The sequence below is a fragment of the Bos javanicus genome, chromosome 28 (assembly GCF_032452875.1).
Source record: "Bos javanicus breed banteng chromosome 28, ARS-OSU_banteng_1.0, whole genome shotgun sequence".
Taxonomy (NCBI): Eukaryota; Metazoa; Chordata; class Mammalia; order Artiodactyla; family Bovidae; genus Bos; species Bos javanicus.
In genome coordinates this window covers 24043386-24067899 of record NC_083895.1, presented here as the reverse complement: position 1 = coordinate 24067899, position 24514 = coordinate 24043386, and the positions used below count along the sequence as shown (strand labels likewise).

At 38.9% G+C, this 24514-nt stretch overlaps 1 protein-coding gene across 5 annotated transcripts in view; it reads left to right on the top strand.

Annotated features, from left to right (window-relative positions):
- Positions 1–24514, top strand: part of CTNNA3 (catenin alpha 3) — a 1922060-nt gene that overhangs the window by 1528785 nt on the left and 368761 nt on the right. For all 5 annotated transcript variants that reach the window (XM_061405110.1, XM_061405112.1, XM_061405111.1 and 2 more), the window contains one exon: positions 8322–8473. In XM_061405110.1, coding sequence (XP_061261094.1) covers positions 8322–8473 — 152 coding nt within the window. The remainder of the gene's footprint in view (positions 1–8321; positions 8474–24514) is intronic.

The window sequence follows — 24514 nt, the reverse complement described above, 5'->3', positions numbered from 1 at the left end:
GGGTAAAATGACTGTGAGGCAAAGAAGACAGTGGGGTATTTTTCATGGATGACCAGGCACCAAAATAGAAAACAGTGGAAGAAAATTAGGCTTTCCAGGTATTTTGGTTTCAACAGATGGATTTGAGGTATTACTAAAAATTCAGGTAGAATTTTGCAATGGGCAGTTGAATCTATAGTTCTGGAATTCAGGGAGAAGGCCCAGATTAGAAATATATTGATACCTTGGGAGTCACATTGAAATTAGTGGGAATTTGGTTCAGGGCTATTTCTCCTAGGCAAAATGCGTGAATTAGCTTTCTCCTTGCCTTTGCTATTCTGTTCACTGAAAATGAGAAAGCCATTTAATGAAATTTCACTATGGAACACTATAGCTGGTAAATAATCCACTGGAGAATAGTATTATCCATTAGAAGTTTTTCTGATGATAGAAACATTCCATATTGCCACTCTCAAAACAGAATTCAGAAGCCTTTGGCAGTGTGGATCACAACAAATAGTGGGAAATTCTTAAAGAGATGGGAATACCAGACCACCTTACCTGCCTCCTGAAAAATCTGTATGCAGATAAAGAAGCAACAGTTAGAACTATACATGGAACAATGAACTGGTTCCAAATTGGGAAAAGAGTATGTCAAGGCTGTATTTTGTCATCCTGCCTATTATGCAGAGTACATAATGCAAACTGCCAAGCTGGATGAAGCACAAGCTGGAATCAAGACTGCCAGGAGAAATATCATTAACCTGAGATATGAAGATGACACCACCCTTATGGAAGGAAAGCTAAAGAACTAAAGAGACTGTTGATGAAAGTGAAACAGGAGAGTGAAAAAGATGGCTTAAAACTCAACATTCAACAAACTAAGATCATGGCATCTGGTCCCATCACTTCATGGCAAATAGATGGGGAAACAATGGAAACAGTGACAAACTGAATTTTGGGGGGCTCCAAAATCACTGCAGATGGTGACTGCAGCCTTGAAATTAAGACATTTGCTCCTTGGAAGAAAAGCTATGACAGCATATTAAAAAGCAGAGATATTACTTTGCCAACAAAGGTCTGTCTAGTCAAAGCTATGCTTTTTTTCTATAGTCATGTATGGATATGAGAGTTGGACCATAAAGAAAGTTGAGCGCCAAAAAACGGATGCTTTTGAATTATGGTGTTGGAGGAGACTCTTGAGAGTCCCTTGGACTACAAGGAGATCCAACCAGTCCATCCTAAAGGAAATCAGTCCTGAATATTCATTGGAAGGACTGGTGCTGAAGCTGAAACTCCAATAATTTGGCCATCTGATGCGAAGAGCTGACTCATTAGAAAAGACCCTGATGCTGGAAAAGATTGAGAGCAGGAGAACGGGACAACAGAGGATGAAATGGTTTGATGGCATCACTGACTCAATGGACATGAGTTTGAGCAAGCTCCAGGAGTTAGTGATGGACAGGGAAGCCTGGCATGCTGCAGTCCATGTGGTCTCAGATTTGGACACAGCTGAGTGACTCAACTGATTATGCCTATTGAGCACCTGAGCTGTGGTATATGTGATTGAGGAAATAGTTTAAAACTAATTTTACAAATAGTGAGAGTTTTACTTCTTCTTTTCCAATTTGGATTCCTTTTATTTCTTTTTCTGCTCTGATTGCTGTAGCCAAAACTTCCAAAACTATGTTGAATAGGGTGAAAGTGGGCACCCTTGTCTTGTTCCTGACTTTAGAGGAAATGCTTTCAATTTTTCACCATTGAGGATAATGTTTGCTGTGGGTTTGTCATATATAGCTTTTATTATGTTGAGGTATGTTCCTTCTATTCCTGCTTTCTGGAGAGTTTTTATCATAAATGGGTGTTGAATTTTGTCAAAGGCTTTCTCTGCATCTATTGAGATAATCATATGGTTTTTATTTTTCAATTTGTTAATGTGGTGTATTACATTGATTGATTTGTGGATATTGAAGAATCCTTGCATCCCTGGGATAAAGCCCACTTGGTCATGGTGTATGATCTTTTTAATGTGTTGTTGGATTCTGATTACTAGAATTTTGTTAAGGATTTTTGCATCTATGTTCATCAGTGATATTGGCCTGTAGTTTTCTTTTTTTGTGGGATCTTTGTCAGGTTTTGGTATTAGGGTGATGGTGGCCTCATAGAATGAGTTTGGAAGTTTACCTTCCTCTGCAATTTTCTGGAAGAGTTTGAGCAGGATAGGTGTTAGCTCTTCTCTAAATTTTTGGTAGAATTCAGCTGTGAAGCCGTCTGGACCTGGGCTTTTGTTTGCTGGAAGATTTTTGATTACAGTTTCAATTTCCATGCTTGTGATGGGTCTGTTAAGATTTTCTATTTCTTCCTGGTCCAGTTTTGCAAAGTTGTACTTTTCTAAGAATTTGTCCATTTCTTCCACGTTGTCCATTTTATTGGCATATAATTGTTGATAGTAGTCTCTTATGATCCTTTGTATTTCTGTGTTGTCTGCTGTGATCTCTCCATTTTCATTTCTAATTTTATTGATTTGATTTTTCTCCCTTTGTTTCTTGATGAGTCTGGCTAATGGTTTGTCAATTTTATTTATCCTTTCAAAGAATCAGCTTTTGGTTTTGTTGATTTTTGCTATGGTCTCTTTTGTTTCTTTTGCATTTATTTCTTCTCTAATTTTTAAGATTTCTTTCCTTCTACTAGCCCTGGGGTTCTTCATTTCTTCCTTTTCTAGTTGCTTTAGGTGTAGAGTTAGGTTATTTATTTGACTTTTTTCTTGTTTCTTGAGCTGTGCCTGTATTGCTATGAACTTTCCCCTTAGAACTGCTTTTACAGTGTCCCACAGGTTTTGGGTTGTTGTGTTTTCATTTTCATTCGTTTCTATGCAAATTTTGATTTCCTTTTTGATTTCTTCTGTGATTTGTTGGTTATTTAGTAGCGTGTTGTTCAGCCTCCATATGTTGGAATTTTTAATAGTTTTTCTCCTGTAATTGAGATCTAATCTTACTGCATTGTGGTCAGAAAATATGCTTGGAATGATTTCTATTTTTTTGAATTTACCAAGGCTAGCTTTATGGCCCAGGATGTGATCTATCCTGGAGAAGGTTCCATGTGCGCTTGAGAAAAAGGTGAAATTCATTGTTTTGGGATGAATCCTCTACATAGAAAACCATAAAGACTCCACCAGAAATTACTAGAAATAATCAATGACTATAGTAAAGTTGCAGGATATAAAATCAACACACAGAAATCCCTTGCATTCCTATACACTAATAATGAGAAAACAGAAAGAGAAATTAAGGAAACAATTCCATTCACCATTGCAACGGAAAGAATAAAATACTTAGGAATATATCTACCTAAAGAAACTAAAGACCTATATATAGAAAACTATAAAACACTGGTGAAAGAAATCAAAGAGGACACTAATAGATGGAGAAATATACCATGTTCATGGATTGGAAGAATCAATATAGTGAAAATGAGTATACTACCCAAAGCAATTTATAGATTCAATGCAATCCCTATCAAGCTACCAACAGTATTCTTCACAGAGCTAGAACAAATAATTTCACAATTTCTATGGAAATACAAAAAACCTCAAATAGCCAAAGCGATCTTGAGAAAGAAGAATGGAACTGAAGGAATCAACCTATCTGACTTCAGGCTCTACTACAAAGCCACAGTTATCAAGACAGTATGGTACTGGCACAAAGACAGAAATATAGATCAATGGAACAAAATAGAAAGCCCAGAGATAAATCCACGCACATACGGACACCTTATCTTTGACAAAGGAGGCAAGAATATACAATGGATTAAAGACAATCTCTTTAACAAGTGGTGCTAGGAAATCTGGTCAACCACTTGTAAAAGAATGAAACTAGACCACTTTCTAACACCATACACAAAAATAAATTCAAAATGGATTAAAGATCTCAACGTAAGACCAGAAACTATAAAACTCCTAGAGGAGAACATAGGCAAAACACTCTCCGACATACATCACAGCAGGATCCTCTATGACCCACCTCCCAAAATATTGGAAATAAAAGCAAAAATAAACAAATGGGACCTAATTAACCTTAAAAGCTTCTGCACATCAAAGGAAACTATTAGCAAGGTGAAAAGACAGCCTACAGAATGGGAGAAAATAATAGCAAATGAAACAACGGAGAAACAACTAATCTCAAAAATATACAAGCAACTCCTACAGCTCAACTCCAGAAAAATAAATGACCCAATGAAAAAATGGGCCAAAGATATAAATAGACATTTCTCCAAAGAAGACATACAGATGGCTAACAAACACATGAAAAGATGCTCAACATCACTCATTATCAGAGAAATGCAAATCAAAACCACTATGAGGTACCATTTCACACCAGTCAGAATGGCTGCGATCCAAAAGTCTACAAGCAATAAATGCTGGAGAGGGTGTGGAGAAAAGGGAACCCTCTTACACTGTTGGTGGGAATGCAAACTAGTACAGCTACTATGGAGAACAGTGTGGAGATTCCTTAAAAAACTGGAAATAGAACTGCCTTATGATCCAGCAATCCCACTGCTGGGCATACACACTGAGGAAACCAGAAGGGAAAGAGACACGTGTACCCCAATGTTCATCGCAGCACTGTTTATAATAGCCAGGACATGGAAACAACCTAGATGCCCATCAGCAGATGAATGGATAAAGAAAGCAGTGGTACATATACACAATGGAGTATTACTCAGCCATTAAAAAGAATACATTTGAATCAGTTCTAATGAGGTGGATGAAACTGGAGCCTATTATACAGAGTGAAGTAAGCCAGAAGGAAAAACACCAATACAGTATACTAACGCATATATATGGAATTTAGAAAGATGGTAACAATAACCCTGTGTACGAGACAGCAAAAGAGACACTGATGTATAGATCAGTCTTACGGACTCTGTGGGAGAGATAGAGGGTGGGTAGATTTGGGAGAATGGCATTGAAACATATAAAATATCATGTAAGAAACGAGTTGCCAATCCAGGTTCGATGCACGATACTGGATGCTTGGGGCTAGTGCACTGGGACGACCCAGAGGGATGGTATGGGGAGGGAGGAGGGTTCAGGATGGGGAACACATATACCTGTGGTGGATTCATTTTGATATTTGGCAAAACTAATACAATTATGTAAAGTTTAAAAATAAAATAAAATTTAAAAAAAACTAATTTTAATGAATGTAATGTTTAATAGCTATATTTTGCCATATGCATCCAGGTGTCCCCCCACCCTCTCCCTTTTTTTGTTTGTTTTTGGCCATGCTGCATAACTGCATGGCTTGCTGAACCTGACCAAGGATTGATCCCAGACCCTCAGCAGTGAAATAGGAGAGTCCTAACCACTAGACTGCTAAGGAATTCCCAACTAGGAGCTTCTTTTTATTGGATTGGCCTCCCTGGTGGCTCAGCTGGTAAAGAATCCACTTGCAATGCAGGAGACCTGTATTCAATCCCTGGGTTGGGAAGATGGCTGGGAGAAGGAAACAGCTACCCACTGCAGTGTTCTGGCCTGGAGAATTCCATGGACTGTATAGTCCATGGTGCTGCAAATAGTTGGGTACGATTGAAAGGCTTTCTTTTTCACTTTTCACACCTAGAGAATGGACAGAGAAGAAAAGCAGAATGGATACCCTGGTGGGTATAGTAACTAAGAATTAGGCTACAGATGATACATTTTAGTAGGTGGAGGCAAGAAGGTACTAAATAAAATATGCCTTGTGCTCATGCTCAGTTGTGTCCAACTCTTTGCAACCCACTGGACTGTAGCCTCCAGGCTCATCTGCCCATGGGATTTTTCAGGCAGGAATACCGGAATGGGTTGCCATTTACGGGGGATCTTCCCAACTGAAGTATTGAATCTGCTTCTCCTGTGTTGCAGGCAGATTCTTTACCACTGAGCCATTGGGGAAGCCCCAAAATATGACTACCCATGTATATTACCAACATTCCCCCATATCAAGAACATGGCAGGTAGGATTGCAAGAGATGGTATGCCATACATGAAGATAGGGATTTGAATGTAGGAAAAAATGAAAATAATATTTATTAATATTTTTGTATTGGATAAAGCAGTTATATCTTCCAGGTTTAGAATTATGACTCTAAAAATTAGTCTGCCTTTATCCTGCCACTTCACATGGGGTAGAAACTTCCTCCATATGATATGGTCTAGTAATTAGAGTTTAAATTATGCATTCTGACAGAGTTCAAAACTCAATTCTGTATTATATTACCATAATTACTCTGTGAAACATTCTTTGTCATTCAACTTAAGTATTAGCCAGAGATCAAATCACCAACATCCGCTGGGTCATCAAAAAATTGAGAGTTCCAGAAAAACATCTATTTCTGCTTTATTGACTATGCCAAAGCCTCTGACTGTGTGGATCACAATAAACTGTGGACAATTCTGAAAGAGATGGGAATATCAGACCACCTGACCTGTGTCTTGAGAAACCTGTATGCAGGTCAGGAAGCAACAGTTAGAACTGGACATGGAACACCACACTGGTTCCAAATAGGAAAAGGAGTACACCAAGGCTGTATATTGTCACCCTGTTTATTTAACTTATAAGCAGTGTACATCATGAGAAACACTGGGCTGGAGGAAGCACAAGCTGGAATCAAGATTGCTAGGAGAAATATCAATAACCTCAGATATGCAGATGACACCACCCTTATGGCAGAAAGTGAAGAAGAACTCAAGAGCCTCTTGATGAAAGTGAGAGAGGAGGGTGAAAAAGTTGGCTTAAAGCTCAACATTCAGAAAACTAAGATCATGGCATCTGGTCCCATCACTTCATGGCAAATAGATGGGGAAACAGTGTAAACAGTGGCTGACTTTATTTTGGGGGGCTCCAAAATCACTGCAGATGGTGATTGCAGCCATGAAATTAAAAGATACTTACTCCTTGGAAGGAAAGTTATGACCAACCTAGACAGCATATTCAAAAGCAGAGACATTACTTTGCCACCAAAGGTCCATGTAGCTGAGTCTATGGTTTTTTCCAGTAGTCATGTATGGATGTGAGAGTTGGACTATAAAGAAAGCTGAGTGCCAGAGAATTGATGCTTTTGAACTGTGGTGTTGGAGAAGACTCTTGGGAGTCCCTTGGACTGCAAAGAGATCCAATCAGTCCATCCTAAAGGATATCAGTCCTGGGTGTTCATTGGAAGGGCTGATGTTGAAGCTGAAACTCCATTACTTTGTCCACTTGATGCAAAGAGCTGACTCATGTGAAAAGACCCTGATGCTGGGAGCAAAGATGGAGAAATGTGTTTAATTGAGACTATTTGATGGCGCTAGTTGTAAAGAACTTGCCTGCCTATCTAAGAGACATGGGTTCCATTCTTGGGTCAGGAAGATCTGCTAGAGGAGGAAATGGCAACTCACTCCAGTATTCTTGCCTGGAAAATCCAATGGACAGAGAAGCCTGGTGGGATATAGTCCATAGGTTTGCAGCGTCAGATTCAACTGAAGTGACTTAGCTTGCGTGCATTTTGAAATCTTGGCTTCCCTAATAGCTAAGACAGTAAAGAATCTGCCTGCACAGGAGACCTGGGTTCAGTTCCTGGGTCAGAAAGATTCCCTGGAGAAGGAAATGTCAACCCACTCCAGTATTCTTGCCTGGAGCATTCCATGGCAGAGGCGCCTCATGGACTACGGTCCATGGGGTCACAAAGAGTCAGACGTGACAGAGGACTAACACAGTTTGAAACCCTAATTAAAAAAGAACATTCTATGGATTGGCCTTACTGATTGATATATCCCTACATTCATTCAATGTTCTTATTTTAGATAGAAATGTTTTATGTATAAGATCACCAATTTCTTTTCATTAATCATTTTGATGAGGGGGAAATATTTTATCAAAAGAAAGTTTAAAGTATTTTTATTATTTCTATGAGATAGAATTAGTAGGTTTATGTAATTTTCTTCTATTTTGCAACTCAATTTTTTTAAAGTATCTTTCTACGATTTCAACTGTTATTCACACCAATTCTTTTTTGTAATTTCTTTAGGCTTACAATGGATAGGACAAAAAATGATAATATGGTTCCAGACTTAGTAAGATAAATGCTATAAAGGAGAAATATAACTTTTAAAAATATTTCCATTAAGATGTCTTTCTTGTCTTTGATTCTCTTTACATTTCAGAGTTTCAAGATTATACTGCCAAAATGTTTTGTCTTCATACATTTAAAGAAATAATTGAAAGTTTATTAATCAAATATGTGTTTAACAATATGATTCTCCTTTTCTCAGTAATCTGAAAATACAAATAGGACAATTTTCTCTTTCTTATTCATTTTAACAGCAATTCCTGAATTTGTAACACAAGTCAATGTTGCCTTGGAAGCCTTAAGTAAAAACTCTTTGGATGTGTTTGATGATAGTCAATTCGTGGACATCTCAAAGAAGATCTATGATACAATTCATGATATCAGATGTTCAGTCATGATGATTCGGGTAAGTCTGCTTTACCTTCCATTGAAATACTGTAGCATTGTTCACCATCTGGGATCCCTGGAATGATTGCAAGAAGTGTTTTATTTCTGTGCCATAATGTCAATGCTGAAATCCATTAGAACTTTAGAAATTCATATGTATCCCCAAAGTCAGATCTACTGTCACGAACAATGCTTTTACTTATGTATATGGTTATAACTTATGCAAATGAGCACATTTAACTGCCACATGTGCAGAAATGATAGAATTAATTGTGTACAGGGTTTGCTAAAGTGTCACATAGCATGATCAGAAGCCAAAGAACAATACATAAAGTAATTTCTTTCTTTCCTTGAATAGAAGGAGAGGATCTTTCTAATCACTATATTGAAATGTATAGGAAAGTGTATTTAAAACAGGGAATTTCTGTGTCTGCATCCTCTCATGCTAGAACATAGAATCAGTGTTCTGTAAGAAATCTCACTTGGAGCTGCCAGGAACAACAAATGTTTGAGTGTTGTCTGTTTGGGAGAATATATACCATCTTCCCAAATGTGATAGTGAGTCATTTGTTGTGAGCACACTGAATATACGGAAATCAGCAGTATTTGTTCTTCCTTAAAATGTTAATTAGAGGTTTTCTCTGTGTGTGTGTGTGTGCACACTCATGTTTAATTTTTATTTGGCTGTCCTGGGTCTTAGTTGTGGCATGTGAACTCCTAGTTGAGGCATGTGAACTCTTAACTGGGGCATGTAAAGTTCTAGTTCCCTGACCAGGGAGCGAACCTGGGCCCCCTGCATTTGGAGTGCTGAGTCTTAGCCACTGGCCCACCAGGGAAGTCTCTCTCTCTCTTTTTTTTGTTTTTTATTAATACTATTAAAAACAGCAACGACAATAAAAAACAGCACAAATAAAGATACGGAGAGAGATTATTTTGGGATTGGTTCACCTGGAGGCAGAGGTAAGTATTTGTTTTATCATTAGTCTATTTTGGAAAAAAATGAGACAGAGAAGCAATAAGCTGTAATTATGAGTCACTGCAGGCAACTGGTGACTGAACCTGGAGAGCTCTAGCAGAGTTCTGTGGAACACATCTCAGAATTATCTTACCTTTGGGGAATAAAATCCAATTTATTTACCTATTCATACTTGGTTAAAGGCCACCTCTCCTGAGAGGCATTACCAGAGCCTCCTACTGTGCCAATCAAGCTCTTGTGGCCAAAAAAAGTGACTCTCAGGCAGGGTCTGGGTAAGATGAGTTGGTAGAAGTGGTGAGTGCAATTTGTAAGCATGAGTAGAGTTTGATTTGATGCCTCTGGCCTTAACTGTTAGTATGGCTATGAGATGGAACTGCATGTGCTGAGGAGCTATGGGTGGACGTCCGTAGTATCTGACAGGTCTGATTGTCATAGTCAGGTTACATGGAAGAGTCTATAGAAATGGAGACAGTAGAGGACCTTGTAGGGAAAGGGGCCAAGAAAAATCAAGGTGCATGCTAGGCCAGATGGACATTTATGGAATAAACAAAGACAAAAGTCTAGAGGTGTTAAAACACAGGATCTAGCCCTTAAGATCTTGGGAAAACCTTCAAGCAAGCCAGATATACATATAAGAGAAACCTCAGAATATATATTTATGAACAAAAATTGCCTGCAATGCAGGAGACCTGGGTTTGATCCCTTGGTCAGGAAGATCTCTAGGAAGAGGGCATGGCAACCCATTCCAGTACTCTTGCGTAGAGAATCCCATTGACAGAGGAGCCTGGCAGGCTACAGTCTGCAGGGTCGAAAAGAGTCAGATGAGACTGAAGTGACTAAGCAATAGCAGCAGCAATAGTAGTACTGTCCTAGTAGTACATCTGAACTGCAAAGTACTTTGGCCAAATGTTTTCTTCTAACAAAGATTTTTGTGCTTTACCTGTATGAACTAGTGGGGTAGTATTAATTCTGAGCTGAGAGGATAGGTGGAACCAGGAAGAAACATACTTCATACGGAAAGTATGACAAAGATCCATGAACTTCAGAAGATAGCTTTACAAGGGTGAAACCTTGGCATTTCCAGTATCCCTGGATGGGTATTTGTGAAGTGAAGATAAACCAGTGAAATAGCCTAGGTGAACCAGGGCAGGGAATACATTTTTTTTTTTTTTACTGCAAAAGCTATTTAGGGATAAAAGTCTTACAACCTCTCCCACTTGGATATTCTAGTATTTAAATTTTTTCTCATTATCAAAATGGCTTACTTATAGCAAATTAAATTATCTGACCATATTTATATATATCCCTCATACCTGGCAGTCCTCTTTAAGGCAGAACAATTTATTATAATTATTAATAGCCTTTGAGCACAGTAATTTGTCCATATAGTCATCTCTTTTTCAAGGTAAATACTTCAACTTTTTCTCATAGGAATACTTTAGTATTTTGTGTTCTTCACTAGTCCTTATTTACCTTTTCAATAAACTTTTCAAGTGAGACTATCAAAAGGAATACTCTAGTTAGAGCCTGTCCAATGTCAAATAAAGTAGCTTCTTACATTACTGCTATTAATATAGCCAACTACTATTAACCTAGTACTACCTTCTTATCGGATAGATGATTGTTTTTTTTTAATACTGTCATTGCCTGTATATCCCTTCTCTATTTCAATATGATGTGTTTGTTCTTGGCCCCAAATCCTAATGCTGATAAGCTTCATCATATTTCTGAATGATTCTTCATGTAATTTATCAGTTTGCTTTTCACTTTGGTTGGTGACCGTACCTAAATTAATTAGAAATATGAGACTATAATCTGAGTTCCTTCATCTAGACTATTAATAAAAATATTAAGTCATATTGGCCCTTAATCCCTGTCAAATTGCTCCAATTAAGGGCATTAGTGCTAAGATCCCTTAGAATCTGATGTTCCAGTCATTGAGAACATACGGGTAAGTGTATGCTTTGAAATTTTTGTTGTTTTGAATGTTGAGGTAAAGATACTCTTTCTTCAAACACACTTCAAAGCTTAAATAAATAAATAAAAGAGAGAAAGCAGAGCTCCTGTATTTAAACCTTTCAGGATAGTCTAGAGGCCCATCATTTCTATCTTGCCCCCACCCCTCCCCTTCCCCACCTCCTCTTCTAGACAGACTCTAAAGGCACCTGGATGCACTTCTGCAAGGATTCTTAACCCATAAACCTTTGTACTTAACTGCTAATTGGAATATAGGCTGAAAATAGAAGTCTAACTCAGATGTAATTAATGAAAATCTCTGCCCCCACTTTGAGGACTGTCCCTTTATCATAGAAGATAATAAAATTGGTCTGGAATATTCTCTTTAAAAGGTCAGGTGAAATGCTGACCAATATCTTGACCTCAGAACTGAAAAACATTTGATGCTTTATTCAGAGTATCTAAAGAGTGTCAACATGAAGGCAATACAGGTATAATTATTCATGTTCAGGGAGGGCTAGGCTATGCTCTTGAGAATGTGTGTGAGTGTTACAAAATCCAATCTTAGACCTGAATTTTCAAGAATGTTCTTTGGTGCTCTTAAGGATGATAAAATGCTAACTTAAGATCAGAGCCTGGTATTTTATAGTTTTACAGATATGATTATACCTGCCTTTACTATTCAGAGAAGGCAATGGCAACCCACTCCAGTACTCTTGCCTGGAAAATCCCATGGGCGGAGGAGCCTGGTAGGCTGCAGTCCATGGGGTCGCTAAGAGTCGGACTCGACTGAGCGACTTCACTTTCACTTTTCACTTTCATGCATTGGAGAAGGAAATGGCAACCCACTCCAGTGTTCTTGCCTGGAGAATCCCAGGGACGGGAGAGCCTGGTGTGCTGCCGTCTATGGGGTTGCACAGACTCGGACACGACTGAAGCGACTTAGCAGCATCAGCAGCCTTTACTATTTATTTTGATGAATAACTGTGTTTACCATTATTTAGATTATTTTAAAAATTTCTCAAATACTGTGACATTTACTTTCTTCTCTGGATTCCATGTGTGGACAGTTGAGGTTGTAGAATCTTGTCCTTAACCTTGGAGAGTAGGGAGTATTATTTTTTCTATTATTATTATTATTTTATTTGTTGGTGTTTAATGTGCACACTAAGCTGCTTTAGTCGTGTCAGACTCTGTGCGACCCTATGGACTGTAGCCCTCCAGGCTCCTCTCTCCATGGGATTCTCTAGGCAAGAATACTGGAGTGGATTGCCACGGCATCCTTCAGGGGACCTTCCTGACCCTAGGCTCAAATTCACTTCTCTAACATCTCCCGCATTGGTGGGCAGGTTCTTTACCACTAGCACCACCTGGGAAGCCCTGTTGGTGTTTAATATATATGTGTAAATTTTACAGTGATTAAGAGCTATGTGGTCTGGTCACTCAAGATGGTTGTTCTCTTGCTGTCTGTACATCCCCTTGCCAGACTAGTGTCTGATTCACCTAAATCTTAAGCATGTGACTGACCTTCCTATATACTTGCCCCAGGCCCCAGCTGGTGATTGTTCTTATCAAAGGGTGGTAAGGGGCGTGCCTCTCTGCTGGTTTCCCTGGAAACTGATGAGCCCACCTGACATCAATTCCCTAATAACTGGTAATATCCCCTTTCCCCTGGCGTGAAGACTGCTGCCATGTCCTGCTGGCTTTCTGCTGGCATGGGGCAGCACAGGATGGGGCATCACTCCAGGACCTGACCTCAGGTGGGTAAGCTCCCGGGTAAACCATTGATGTCTCTCTAACTGACTCTGGCCTCTTTCTTTGGCCTTGAACCTGGGCAAGCATGGGACTTGTAGGCATAGGGTGAAGCCCTACAAGAGTTCTTACAATGGTTAAGACCATGACAAGTAACACATTTCAGTATGCCTCAGATTGCTGCTACTGCTAACTCACTTCAGTCGTGTCCGACTCTGTGCGATCCCATAGACGGCAGCCCACCAGGCTCCCCAGTCCCTGGGATTCTCCGGACAAGAACACTGGAGTGGGTTGCCATTTCCTTATCCAATGCTTGAAAGTGAAAAGTGAAAGTGAAGTCGCTCAGTCGTGTCCGACTCTTCGAGACCCCATGGACAGCAGCCTACCAGGCTCCTCCATCCATGGGATTTTCCAGGCAAGAGTGCTGGAGTGGGGTGCCATTGCCTTCTCCGACACCTCAGATTACTCCTTTGTAAAATAAACTTGGGAACTATACCTACTTCAAAGGATTATTTTGCTGACAAAATGAGTTATGATAGAAATGGAATGGTTTAGTAAATAGTAATCTCTTATAAGAAGAAAGTTTCTGTTACTATTTTTTTTTGTTTGTTTGTTTGTTTTTTATTAATTTTATTCTATTCTCAAACTTTACATAATTGTATTAGTTCTGCCAAACATCAAAATGAATCCACCACGGGTATACATGTGTTCCCCATCCTGAACCCCCTCCCTCCTCCCTCCCCACGCCTGATCTCAGGTGGCCTTGGCCTGTGGCAGCTTGAATCAGGATTTTGGTTCCTGGCCAGAGATTGAGGTCAGGCAGTTCCAGGGAGAGTGCTGAATCCTAACCACTGGGCCACCATAGATAGTGGCAAGGTCCTGGCCTGTGAACTGTGTAGAAAGGAATTTCTACATAGAGACGGAAAGTAGTGAAACCACTAGGAAGAAAAATAGTACCATACATGTGGATAGACACATGGGCAGGCTCAGCGAGAGTCATGCCCTCCTACTAGTTTGAATCACGTTTATGGGGCATTTATTCTGAGTTTCCTTTAACCAGTCATCTTGCTTGGCCTGGTTCTGAGCCTGTATGTGGTTTATCTCCGGGTTCTCCCATGTGTATGTGCCAAGACAGATTCTAGCAAAGAGATCTATAGGTAGCAGCATCACTTATTATGAGGTGATACCCCTCCTCTTTTGACTTCCAAGGAGACTTTCTGTGCATATGTAGTCAAGGAGGTGTCCTTCACTTTGAGAATGAGGAATATGTGGTCTTTTATCTCCCTCTTCAATCATCCTGCTTTTATGGAGTTTCTGGTACTATCTGTCCACAAGGGAGAAACTATTCAGCATGGGACCCATCTAGCTCCTGCCTCAGTACACTGATGCTGCCTATTATTTTGTCTATCTTGAAGAATGTTAGTTACAGAAGCTATAGAAATATGCTCATAGAGCAACATAAAGCTTAAACCTGAAAAGTAACTTGAAAGAGTGAAGTTCTAAACAAAAGAATTATGATTTTTTTCTCAAAATATTGTTTATAGAAGAGGATATTCATGTTTATTAACATTGAATACCTGAATTATGGATGATGTAATGCAAATTTTTCTTTTGAACACATAACACTTTAAACTAGCATTATAGTTCTGCATATTATGTTTTAATATTTCTTTATTGGCTGTGCTAGGACTTAGTTGCAGTTCAGGGGATCTTGGTTGTGGCATGCAGGCTTCTTAGTTGTGGCATAGAGTCTCTTAGGTGCAGCATGCAGAATCTAGTTCCCCGACCAAGGATCAAACTTGGGTCCCCTGCAATGAGAGCATGACGTCTTAACCACCACACCAAAAGGGAAGGCTTTGTATATTGTATTTTATTAACCTCTTGAAACATACAAGGAGGCTTGATGTATCATCTTTTTGGTAAAGGGTTTCAACTAAATAGAACAATTTTTAAAAGGATGGCATAATTGAATTGTGAAAGACTAACATGGGTGGCCAGCAATGAAATACTCTCAAAGAGAGGAAAAGATTCAGCAAAAATTCATACTTTAATAGGTATTCAGAATATAGACTTCCATATTTTTTGTGTGAATTTTCATGTGTGACTTATCAAAGTCAAATGGAAAACATAGAGACACTTCCCAGAGACAAATGTGAAGATTTTCAGGACCATCATAAATGTATTTTTTCTATGTTAGTTTTCTAACTTTATATTTCAGGGAAAAGCAACATACTTTGGATATCTCACTTGATGGAAATTATTTTTTGAATAAATAAAAATAAAACAGGTTAAAAATGCACATGTCCCAGTTTACATGGACCATTTTACATAAATCATTTAAATGGATTCTAGAATTAACAAATAGTTTAATATACAACTTAAGCTTATATAGCCAGAAAAGCCTTTTGTGTCTGATTCTTTTGTACATATAGGAGTGGATAGATTCATAGCTTTCACTAGAATCATATATAGTTTTTTTTTTTAATTTAAATTACTTACACTGTCATGCTTTTGTTGAACTTCTTTCATTGTCTTCCATGACTTCTTCATCACCTCAGAATTTTTTTTTCTTTTTATGTCTCTGAACAGAGCTGCTATTTTTCTCTTTGAAATCTCACTCAGACTGCCAGAGAGAAACACCATGACGGTGTCAGTTAGAAGCTAACCAGTATAAAAGCTTATCTTGTACAATTAGAACTCTGTGTAATTCAGTTTGGAAATGAAGTAATGAAAAGAATATTGTGTAAAATCGAGACATACATTCAAGCCCCTGTTTTACATTACCACTTACATTGTTCCTTTGCATGGTATCATTAGTTTCTTCACTGTAGAGAGAAATGAAAGTATACCATTGAATTACTACTTCTATCTAGTAAAGTAGCTTTAAAATTGTACTTAAAATGAAGGACAAAACATTGTTCCTTAAGATTAGCAACAAAGTGAGAATGTCCATGTTCCAAAACAGTGTAGCATTATGGATGTTCTGGCCAGAAGAATAAATTAATAATGATAATAACATGTATACTGATTACAAAGGAGAAAGTGAAAATGTCCACATTAGTAAATTATATGATCAACTACATTGAAAATCCTAAAAAAATCAATTTACAACAAAATAACCCATTCTAGCAGAACAGATAAATAAGTTTAGCAAGATCATAGAATACAAATTTAATGTACCAATTTTATAATGCAAGGAAGAGGAAAATAAAGATAAGGGCAAAATTAATGAAATAAGAAATGTGCAATAAAGAAATAAAACGAAACCCAGAGAGTGTATTTCTATAAAGTAGCAACTAACAATTGGAAAATATACTTTTTAAAAGGACATTTCAGCATTAAAAATAACAAAATAAACTTGATAAATAAAGATGTACAGGATCTAAACTTGGAAAATTGTAAGATATGGTTAAGAATAATTAAAATGACTTAAATATTTGAAGATTTATCATATGGTTGGACTGGTAGACTCAATATTGTTAAGGTGTCAATTTTCCCTGAATTGATTTATAAATTTAATGCTACCTCAAACAAATTCTCAGCAAATTTTTATGAAGACTAATCCAAGGTGGTTACATGGGTATACAAAATTGTCAAAACTCAAGAAATTGTACACTTAAAATAATATGTAACTTACATTGATAAGGTTAATTTTAAAAAATCATGTTTTACCCAGTAACTAGCACCTGATCCAACCAGTCCATTCTAAAGGAGATCAGTCCTGGGTGTTCATTGGAAGGACTGATGCTAAAGCTGAAACTCCAATACTTTGGCCACATCATGCGAAGAGTTGACTCATTGGAAAAGACTCTGATCCTGGGAGGGATTGGGGGCAGGAGGAGAAGGGGACAACAGAGGATGAGATTGCTGTGTGGCATCACCGACTTGACAGATATGAGTTTGAGTGAACTCCAGGAGTTGGTAATGGACAGGGAGGCCTGGCGTGCTGCGATTCATGGGGTCGCAAGAGTAGGACACGACTGAGCAACTGAACTGAACTAAACTGAGCACCTTACAAATACAAGCTATTAGCCCTATATTAATTAGGACTAGTTAGTAAAGCCTGCATGGACTTCTGAAATTGCTGAAATTTTGAATATTATTAAATTAACACCTTTCTATTTTATAACTGACTGCTTGCCAAATATTTCTAATATATGACTCCTCTGTTGTTGATTTTTATCCTTCAGGTTAGTGACTGATTATGTAGTATCTTAGATCAGGGGTTGACAAACTTATGATAAACTTGGGTCATATTTAGTCTCCCATCTATTTCATATGGCCTGTGTGAAGAATGATTTTAATATTTTAAATGGTTGAAAATTTGAAAAAAGATTTTCTGACATGTGAAAATTATATGAAATTCTAATTTTAAGAATACACACAGCCATATGTATCTATTGCTCTTAGTGCTACAATGACAAAAGAAACTATATGGCTCACAAAGACTCAAACATTTACTATATGGCTCATTGCTCATTGTAAGTTTGAAAAGCGAAAGTGTTAGTTGCTCAGTTCAGTCACTCAGTTGTGTCCAACTCTTTGCGACCCCATGAATCACAGCACACAGGCCTCCCTGTCTACCACCAGCTCCCGGAGTTCACTCAGACTCACATCCATCGAGTCGGTGATGGCATCTCATCCTCTGTCATCCCCTTCTCCTCCTGCCCCCAATCCCTCCCAGCATCAGAGTCTTTTCCAATGAGCATGAGGTGGTCAAAGTACTGGAGTTTCAGCCTCAGCATCAGTCCTTCCAATGAACACCCAGGACTGATCTCCTTTAGAATGGACTGGTTGGATCTCCTTGCAGTCCAAGGGGCTCTCAAGAGTCTTCTCCAACACCACAGTTCAAAAGCATCAGTTCTTCAGTGCTCAGCTTTCTTCACAGTCCAACTCTCACATCCATACATAACCAGTGGAAAAACCATAGCCTTGACTAGATGGACCTTTGTTGGCAAAGTAATATCTCTGCTTTAATATGCTATCTAGGTTGGTCATAACTTTCCTTCCAAGGAGTAAGTGTCTTTTGATTTCATGGCTGTAATCACCATCTGCAGTGATTTTGGAGCCCCCCAAAATAAAGTCTGACACTGTTTCCACTGTTTCCCCATATATTTCCCATGAAGTGATGGGACCAGATGTCATGATCTTCATTTTCTGAATGTTGAGCTTTAAGCCAACTTTTTCACTCTCCTCTTTCACTTTCATCAAGAGGCTTTTTAGTTCCTCTTCACTTTCTGCCATAAGGATGGTGTCATCTGCATATCTGAGGTTATTAATATTTTTCCTAGCACTCTTGATTCCAGCTTGTGCTTCTTCCAACCCAGCGTTTCTCATGATGTATTCTACGTAGAAGTTAAATAAGCAGGGTGACAATATACAGCCTTGACGTACTCCTTTTCCTATTTGGAACCAGTCTGTTGTTCCATGTCCAGTTCTAACTATTACTTCCTGACCTGCATATAGTTATAATTTCTCAAGAGGCAGGTCAGGTGCTCGGTATTCCCATCTCTTTCAGAATTTTCCACAGTTTATGGTGATCCACACAATTAAAAGCTTGGCGTAGTTGCTCAGTTGTGTCCAATTGTTTATGACTCCATGGACTGTAGCACACCAGGCTCCTCTGTCCATGGATTATCCTGGCAAGTATAGTGGAGTGGGTTGCCATGCCCTCTTCCAGGGGATCTTTCCGACCCAGGGATTGAACCCTCATCTCTTGCATCTTCTACATTGATAGGTGAATTCTTTACCACTGCACCACCTGGAAACCATGTATTTGTTAAATGAGTTTAAACAGGCAGTAAGTTACGGTAAAGGTATGTCTTAGTTTCCTTAGGACAAATTTGAATTATCCCCCTTTTGACTCTCAAAAGTATCATATTTGGAGGATATAATGTTACGTTCACTCTAATTCCTAGGTCCTGATTTTGCTGCTTGAGGCCTAGTGTTGCATAACTTTTACCCACCAGTCTTCATTCTATAGGACCTGGACATTAATGATCATAGTTCCTAATCAGGCCCGTTTTTCCAACCCAGGAACACTTTCTATCCACAGGCCTAACTGCTAGCAAATGTTATCTTACACTCTTCATACTCTGTGGAGCCTTTGTTGACTGTGGAGAATCTGTTCAGGCACCATTTCATATTTATTTAACATATAAAAAATGTACACGTTTTCATTTTTCAGTGGAAAGCTAATTTCCTGAATTCATCTTAGTCACTCTACATTCTCATAGGGGTCTTGCCAGGGAATCACCAGTTAAAATACTTTGTCCTTTTTGGAAGTGATGTGGCTCCTGTAGTGGCAGAACCAGTTTAAAGAAGCCAATTACCCAAGGACTTCCTAAAGGAACTTAATAAAAGATGTGTAGCAGGGTAACCTTAGCTTTGTATGCAAATTTAAATCAAACATTACTGGGAAGAATTCTGTAGTGGGGTTCTCACTGTTCCCTCTGAAAACAAAGAGTTCAAGCTAAGGAAAAGCAGAACCACCTGCTAGCACCCGTCAGCAAGAGATGAAACTGTATGCTCTCTGGGCACTTAATGGCCTTTGTTGTGTGTGCACCATCTGAAGAGACTTTTTGACTAAGGGAACAGCGGTGAGCAGAGTAGGAAAGACTGTTCGTTGAGAAACCTATTGGCTAAGCTACAAAGCAGCACTAGTCAGTGATCTCTGTTGCTCCTGCTGGGAGAGAGATGTTCAGCCCGATGTCATTCTGAGAAGTGCTCTTTCACCAAAGGGTCAGAGCCGCTGGACTGGCAGGAGAGTCCCTGGTCCGAAAGGGCTTTGATGCGCACCAGCCTTGCACTCAGAGAATCATACACAAGTGCTATGTGGAGCCTCTGATTCGAAATAGCTGAGTTGAGGGAGTCAAGCATCTCTCTTTGAAAATCTTTCAGAGGAAGTAGCTAACACTCTAAATAGAAAAATAACATGGGGAGGATATTTTAGTTGTGGAATCTTAAGGATTTTTTGTTGTCATTTGTTTCTGATAAGTTAATTATTATTTACGTTTTTACAACTAAACTCGCATTTGTAATTAAATGAGTAAGTGTATTCAGTGTTAAATCTAATAATACATTGTTATTACTTTCTATTTTGTTTAATCCTAAAAACTCTTATAGGGTGCTGGTTGCTTACCTCAAGTGAAATGCTTGACTGCCTACATTTCAAAAGTAACTTTTGAAGGACCGAATAAAGCTTCTAGAGAGAAAGAAGTCTGAAAAATACAATTTATGAAGTGATGACTTTTAGGAAATAGACTTTGGCATAATTCATAGAAGGAGGGGTACTGAAAATTTTGTATTCCCAGTGTCTATAAAGTAAATGATGGAGTTTTAAAGGGAAAAACACTCTGGAGCGTAACAGCAAAGGTCAGGAAGTAAAGTAAAGCGCTTGAGGTCTCACACTGATGAGTAAGCAACCGGACAAGATCCAGAGGCTTTGAGCACCTGGTTCAGGGCATTTCCTTCACCTCAGGAGACTGATGGGCCAGTTATAAACACAGGAATCCCAAGAATTGCTTTTGGGGAAAGTTGCTGAAGAACACTTAAACCTACCTCTCTCTCCCCCATACCTTCAAATTCAGATATTAATACATAGCTGTCCTAGCTGTTTCTCCCATTTGCCAGACATGCCTATACTTCTGGTGTCTTTCCACTTACCACTTTCTTTCACCACGTGTTTTCTATAAGAGTTGCACAGCAGACTTCTTCAGGTCTGAGGTATCATTACCTTACATAACATCCTGCCCAAACCCTGTACAGAATCATAAAGAAAATAGCATCTCCCACTTCAGCCAGCCTCTATCTTCGTACTCAAGTTTGTGTTTATCATGACAAATGTCATATAAACTTACATGTTTATCTATTGTGTGACTGCACATACAAGGATGTAGACTATATAAAACAAGGAATTTTTAGAAATTTAAACTAAAATAAGATGTTAGACATTTTCACAATTAAATGAAGTGATGGATTTGGTTGCCAAATTTGACATTTGTTTGAAATATCATCACTGCACCTCACAGAAACAAGGGCAAGATAAATGTTACTTTGTTTTGTAATATTTTATATTATAAAAAGTGATGGATAATAGGAAACTACCTTGAGAAATATTTTCACAAAGAAATTTACTTTATCTTTAGTTTAATAAGTTTGCAAGGATTTTTACTAAATATTGTATTCTGTGACCACTAATGTGACCACAAATGCACATGCATGTCCGTGTCAATGTTATTTGTCTCAGTAGAGCTTTTGTAGAGTATATGTAGTTGTTTTAAAATGTCCTTTATATTACCTTGTGCCCCTGACCAGATTCCTTTTTATTTTTTATTTATTTATTTTTTTCTTCTTTTTTCTTTGCATGGGCTTAGTTTTCCCACTAAGGCATGTGGCATCTTTCCAGACCAGGGATTGAACCCACATCCCCTGTGCTGTCAGGAGGATTCTTAACCACTGGACCACCAAGGAATTCCCTCTAGCTTTCTTTTGATTTCCATTTTCATGAAATACCTTTTACTAATCCCCTCGCTTTCAGTCTGTGTATATCTCTAGATCTGAAGTGAGTCTTTTGTAGGCAGCACATATGGAAGCTGTTTCTTTACCCATTCAGCCAGTCTATATCCTTTGGTTGGATCATTTAGTCCATTTTTGTTTAAGCAATTATTGGTATATATGTTCCCATTGGTTTCCCAGGTGGCTCAGTGGTAAAGAATTTATCTGCCAAGCAGGAGATGTGGGTTTGATCCCTGGGCCAGGAAGATCTCCTGGGGAAGGAAATGACAACCCACTCCAGTATTCTTGCCTGGAATATCCCATAGACAGCGGAGCCTGGTGGGCTACCGTCCATGGGGTCACAAAGAGTCAGACACGACTGAGCGACTAAACAATAGCAGCAGTAGCTTGTTCCTATTGTCATTTTATCAGTTGTTTTTTTTTTTTTTTTAATTTTTCAGCACTTTATTATTTTTTCTTAATTTGATAAATTTAACGCCTTTTATTGCCATACCTCATTTTACTGTGCTTTGCTTTAGTGAGCTTTATAGATACATGTTTTTGTTTTTGTTTTTGTTTTTGTTTTCCTTGTTAATTTTCTGTTTAGTTGATCTATCCATAAGTGTGAGTGGGGTATTAAAGTCTCCCACTATTATTGTGTTATTGTTAGTTTCTCCTTTCATACTTGTTAGGATTTGTCTTACATACTGCGGTGCTCCCATGTTGGGTGGATATATATTTATAATTGTTATATCTTCTTCTTGGATTGATCCTTTGATCATTCTGTAGTGACCTTCTTTGTCTCTTTTCACAGCCTTTGTTTTAAAGTCTAATTTATCTGATACGAGTATTGTGACTCCTGCTTTCTTTTGGTCCCAATTTGCATGGAAAATCTTTTTCCAGCCCTTCACTTTCAGTCTGTATGTGTCCCCTGTTTTGAGGTGGGTCTCTTGTAGACAACATATGTAGGGGTCTTGTTTTTGTATCCATTCAGCCAGTCTTTGTCTTTTGGTTGGGGCATTCAACCCATTTACGTTTAAGGTAATTACTAATAAGTATGATCTCGTTGCCATTTACTTTATTGTTTTGGGTTCGAGTTTATACACCATTTTTGTGTTTCCTGTCTAGAGAATATCCTTTAGTATTTGTTGGAGAGCTGGTTTGGTGGTGCAGAATTCTCTCAGCTTTTGCTTGTCTGAAAAGCTTTTGATTTCTCCTTCATACTTGAATGAGATCCTTGCTGGATACAATAATCTGGGCTGTAGGTTATTTTCTTTCATCATTTTAAGTATGTCTTGCCATTCCCTCCTGGCTTGAAGAGTTTCTATTGAAAGATCAGCTGTTATCCTTATGGGAATTCCCTTGTGTGTTATTTGTTGTTTTTCCCTTGCTGCTTTTAATATTTGTTCTTTGTGTTTGATCTTTGTTAATTTGATTAATATGTGTCTTGGGGTGTTTCTCCTTGGGTTTATCCTGTTTGGGACTCTCTGGGTTTCTTGGACTTGGGTGATTATTTCCTTCCCCATTTTAGGGAAGTTTTCAACTATTATCTCCTCAAGTATTTTCTCATGGTCTTTCTTTTTGTCTTCTTCTTCTGGAACCCCTATGATTCGAATGTTGTAGCATTTAATATTGTCCTGGAGGTCTCTGAGATTGTCCTCATTTCTTTTAATTCGTTTTTCTTTTATCCTCTCTGATTCATTTATTTCTACCATTCTATCTTCTAATTCACTAATCCTATCTTCTGCCTCTGTTATTCTACTATTTGTAGGCTCCAGAGTGTTTTTAATTTCATTTATTGCATTATTCATTATATATTGACTCTTTTTTATTTCTTCTAGGTCCTTGTTAAACCTTTCTTGCATCTTCTCAATCCTTGTCTCCAGGCTATTTATCTGTGATTCCATTTTAATTTCAAGATTTTGGATCAATTTCACTATCATTATTTGGAATTCTTTATCAGGTAGATTCCCTATCTCTTCCTCTTTTGTTTGGTTTGGTAGGCATTTATCCTGTTCCTTTATCTGCTGGGTATTCCTCTGTCTCTTCATCTTGTTTAAATTGCTGAGTTTGGGAGTCCTTTCTGTATTCTGGCAGTTTGCGGAGTTCTCTTTATTGTGGCGTTTCCTCGCTGTGTGTGGGTATGTAGAGGTGGCTTGTCAAGGTTTCCTGGTTAGGGAAGCTTGTGTCAGCGTTCTGGTGGGTGGAGCTGTATTTCTTCTCTTTGTTCAGTCGCGCTATGGGGAGGGAGGGAGGGATGCTGCAAACAAATGACACTGGCGTGCGCTCGCAGTGCCTCAGCCACACTGGGTCTGCCCCCGCTCACGGCGCGTGTAGCCTCCCTGCCCACACTGCTCAGGCTCTAGGTTGTTCCACCAGGAACAATCCGAGGCTGGCCCTGGGTTGCATGCACCTCCCAGGTCCAAGCCGCTCAGGTTCAGGCACTCAGGTAGTCCTCAGAGGCGCAGACTCAGTTGGGGCTGCGTTTTGTGCTCTTCCCAGGTCTGAGCAGCTCAGGTGATGAGGTGTTTGGCGAGCGCCAATGCTGCGACTTATCGCCTCCCCGCCAGTTGGTTATCTGGGTGTAAAACCGGCGCACCTTCTCAGGCAGATGTTGACCGTCCAGACCCCCAATAAGTTTTAGTTAGCAAAGAAGCCAGTTTTATAGATAATGTCTCTCTGGGGCTGCGATTGCCCCCTTCCGGCTCTGGCTGCCTGTCACCGGAGGGGGAAGGTTTGCAGCCGGCTACCTCTGTTTAGTCCTTTGATCCGTGTGCGGGCTGGCGGTGTCTTAGGTTAGGGCTGGCTTTTCGCATGGTAGATATCCCACAGTCTGGTTTGCTAGCCCAAATTATTTCGCTCAGATAGTGCTCAGGGTAT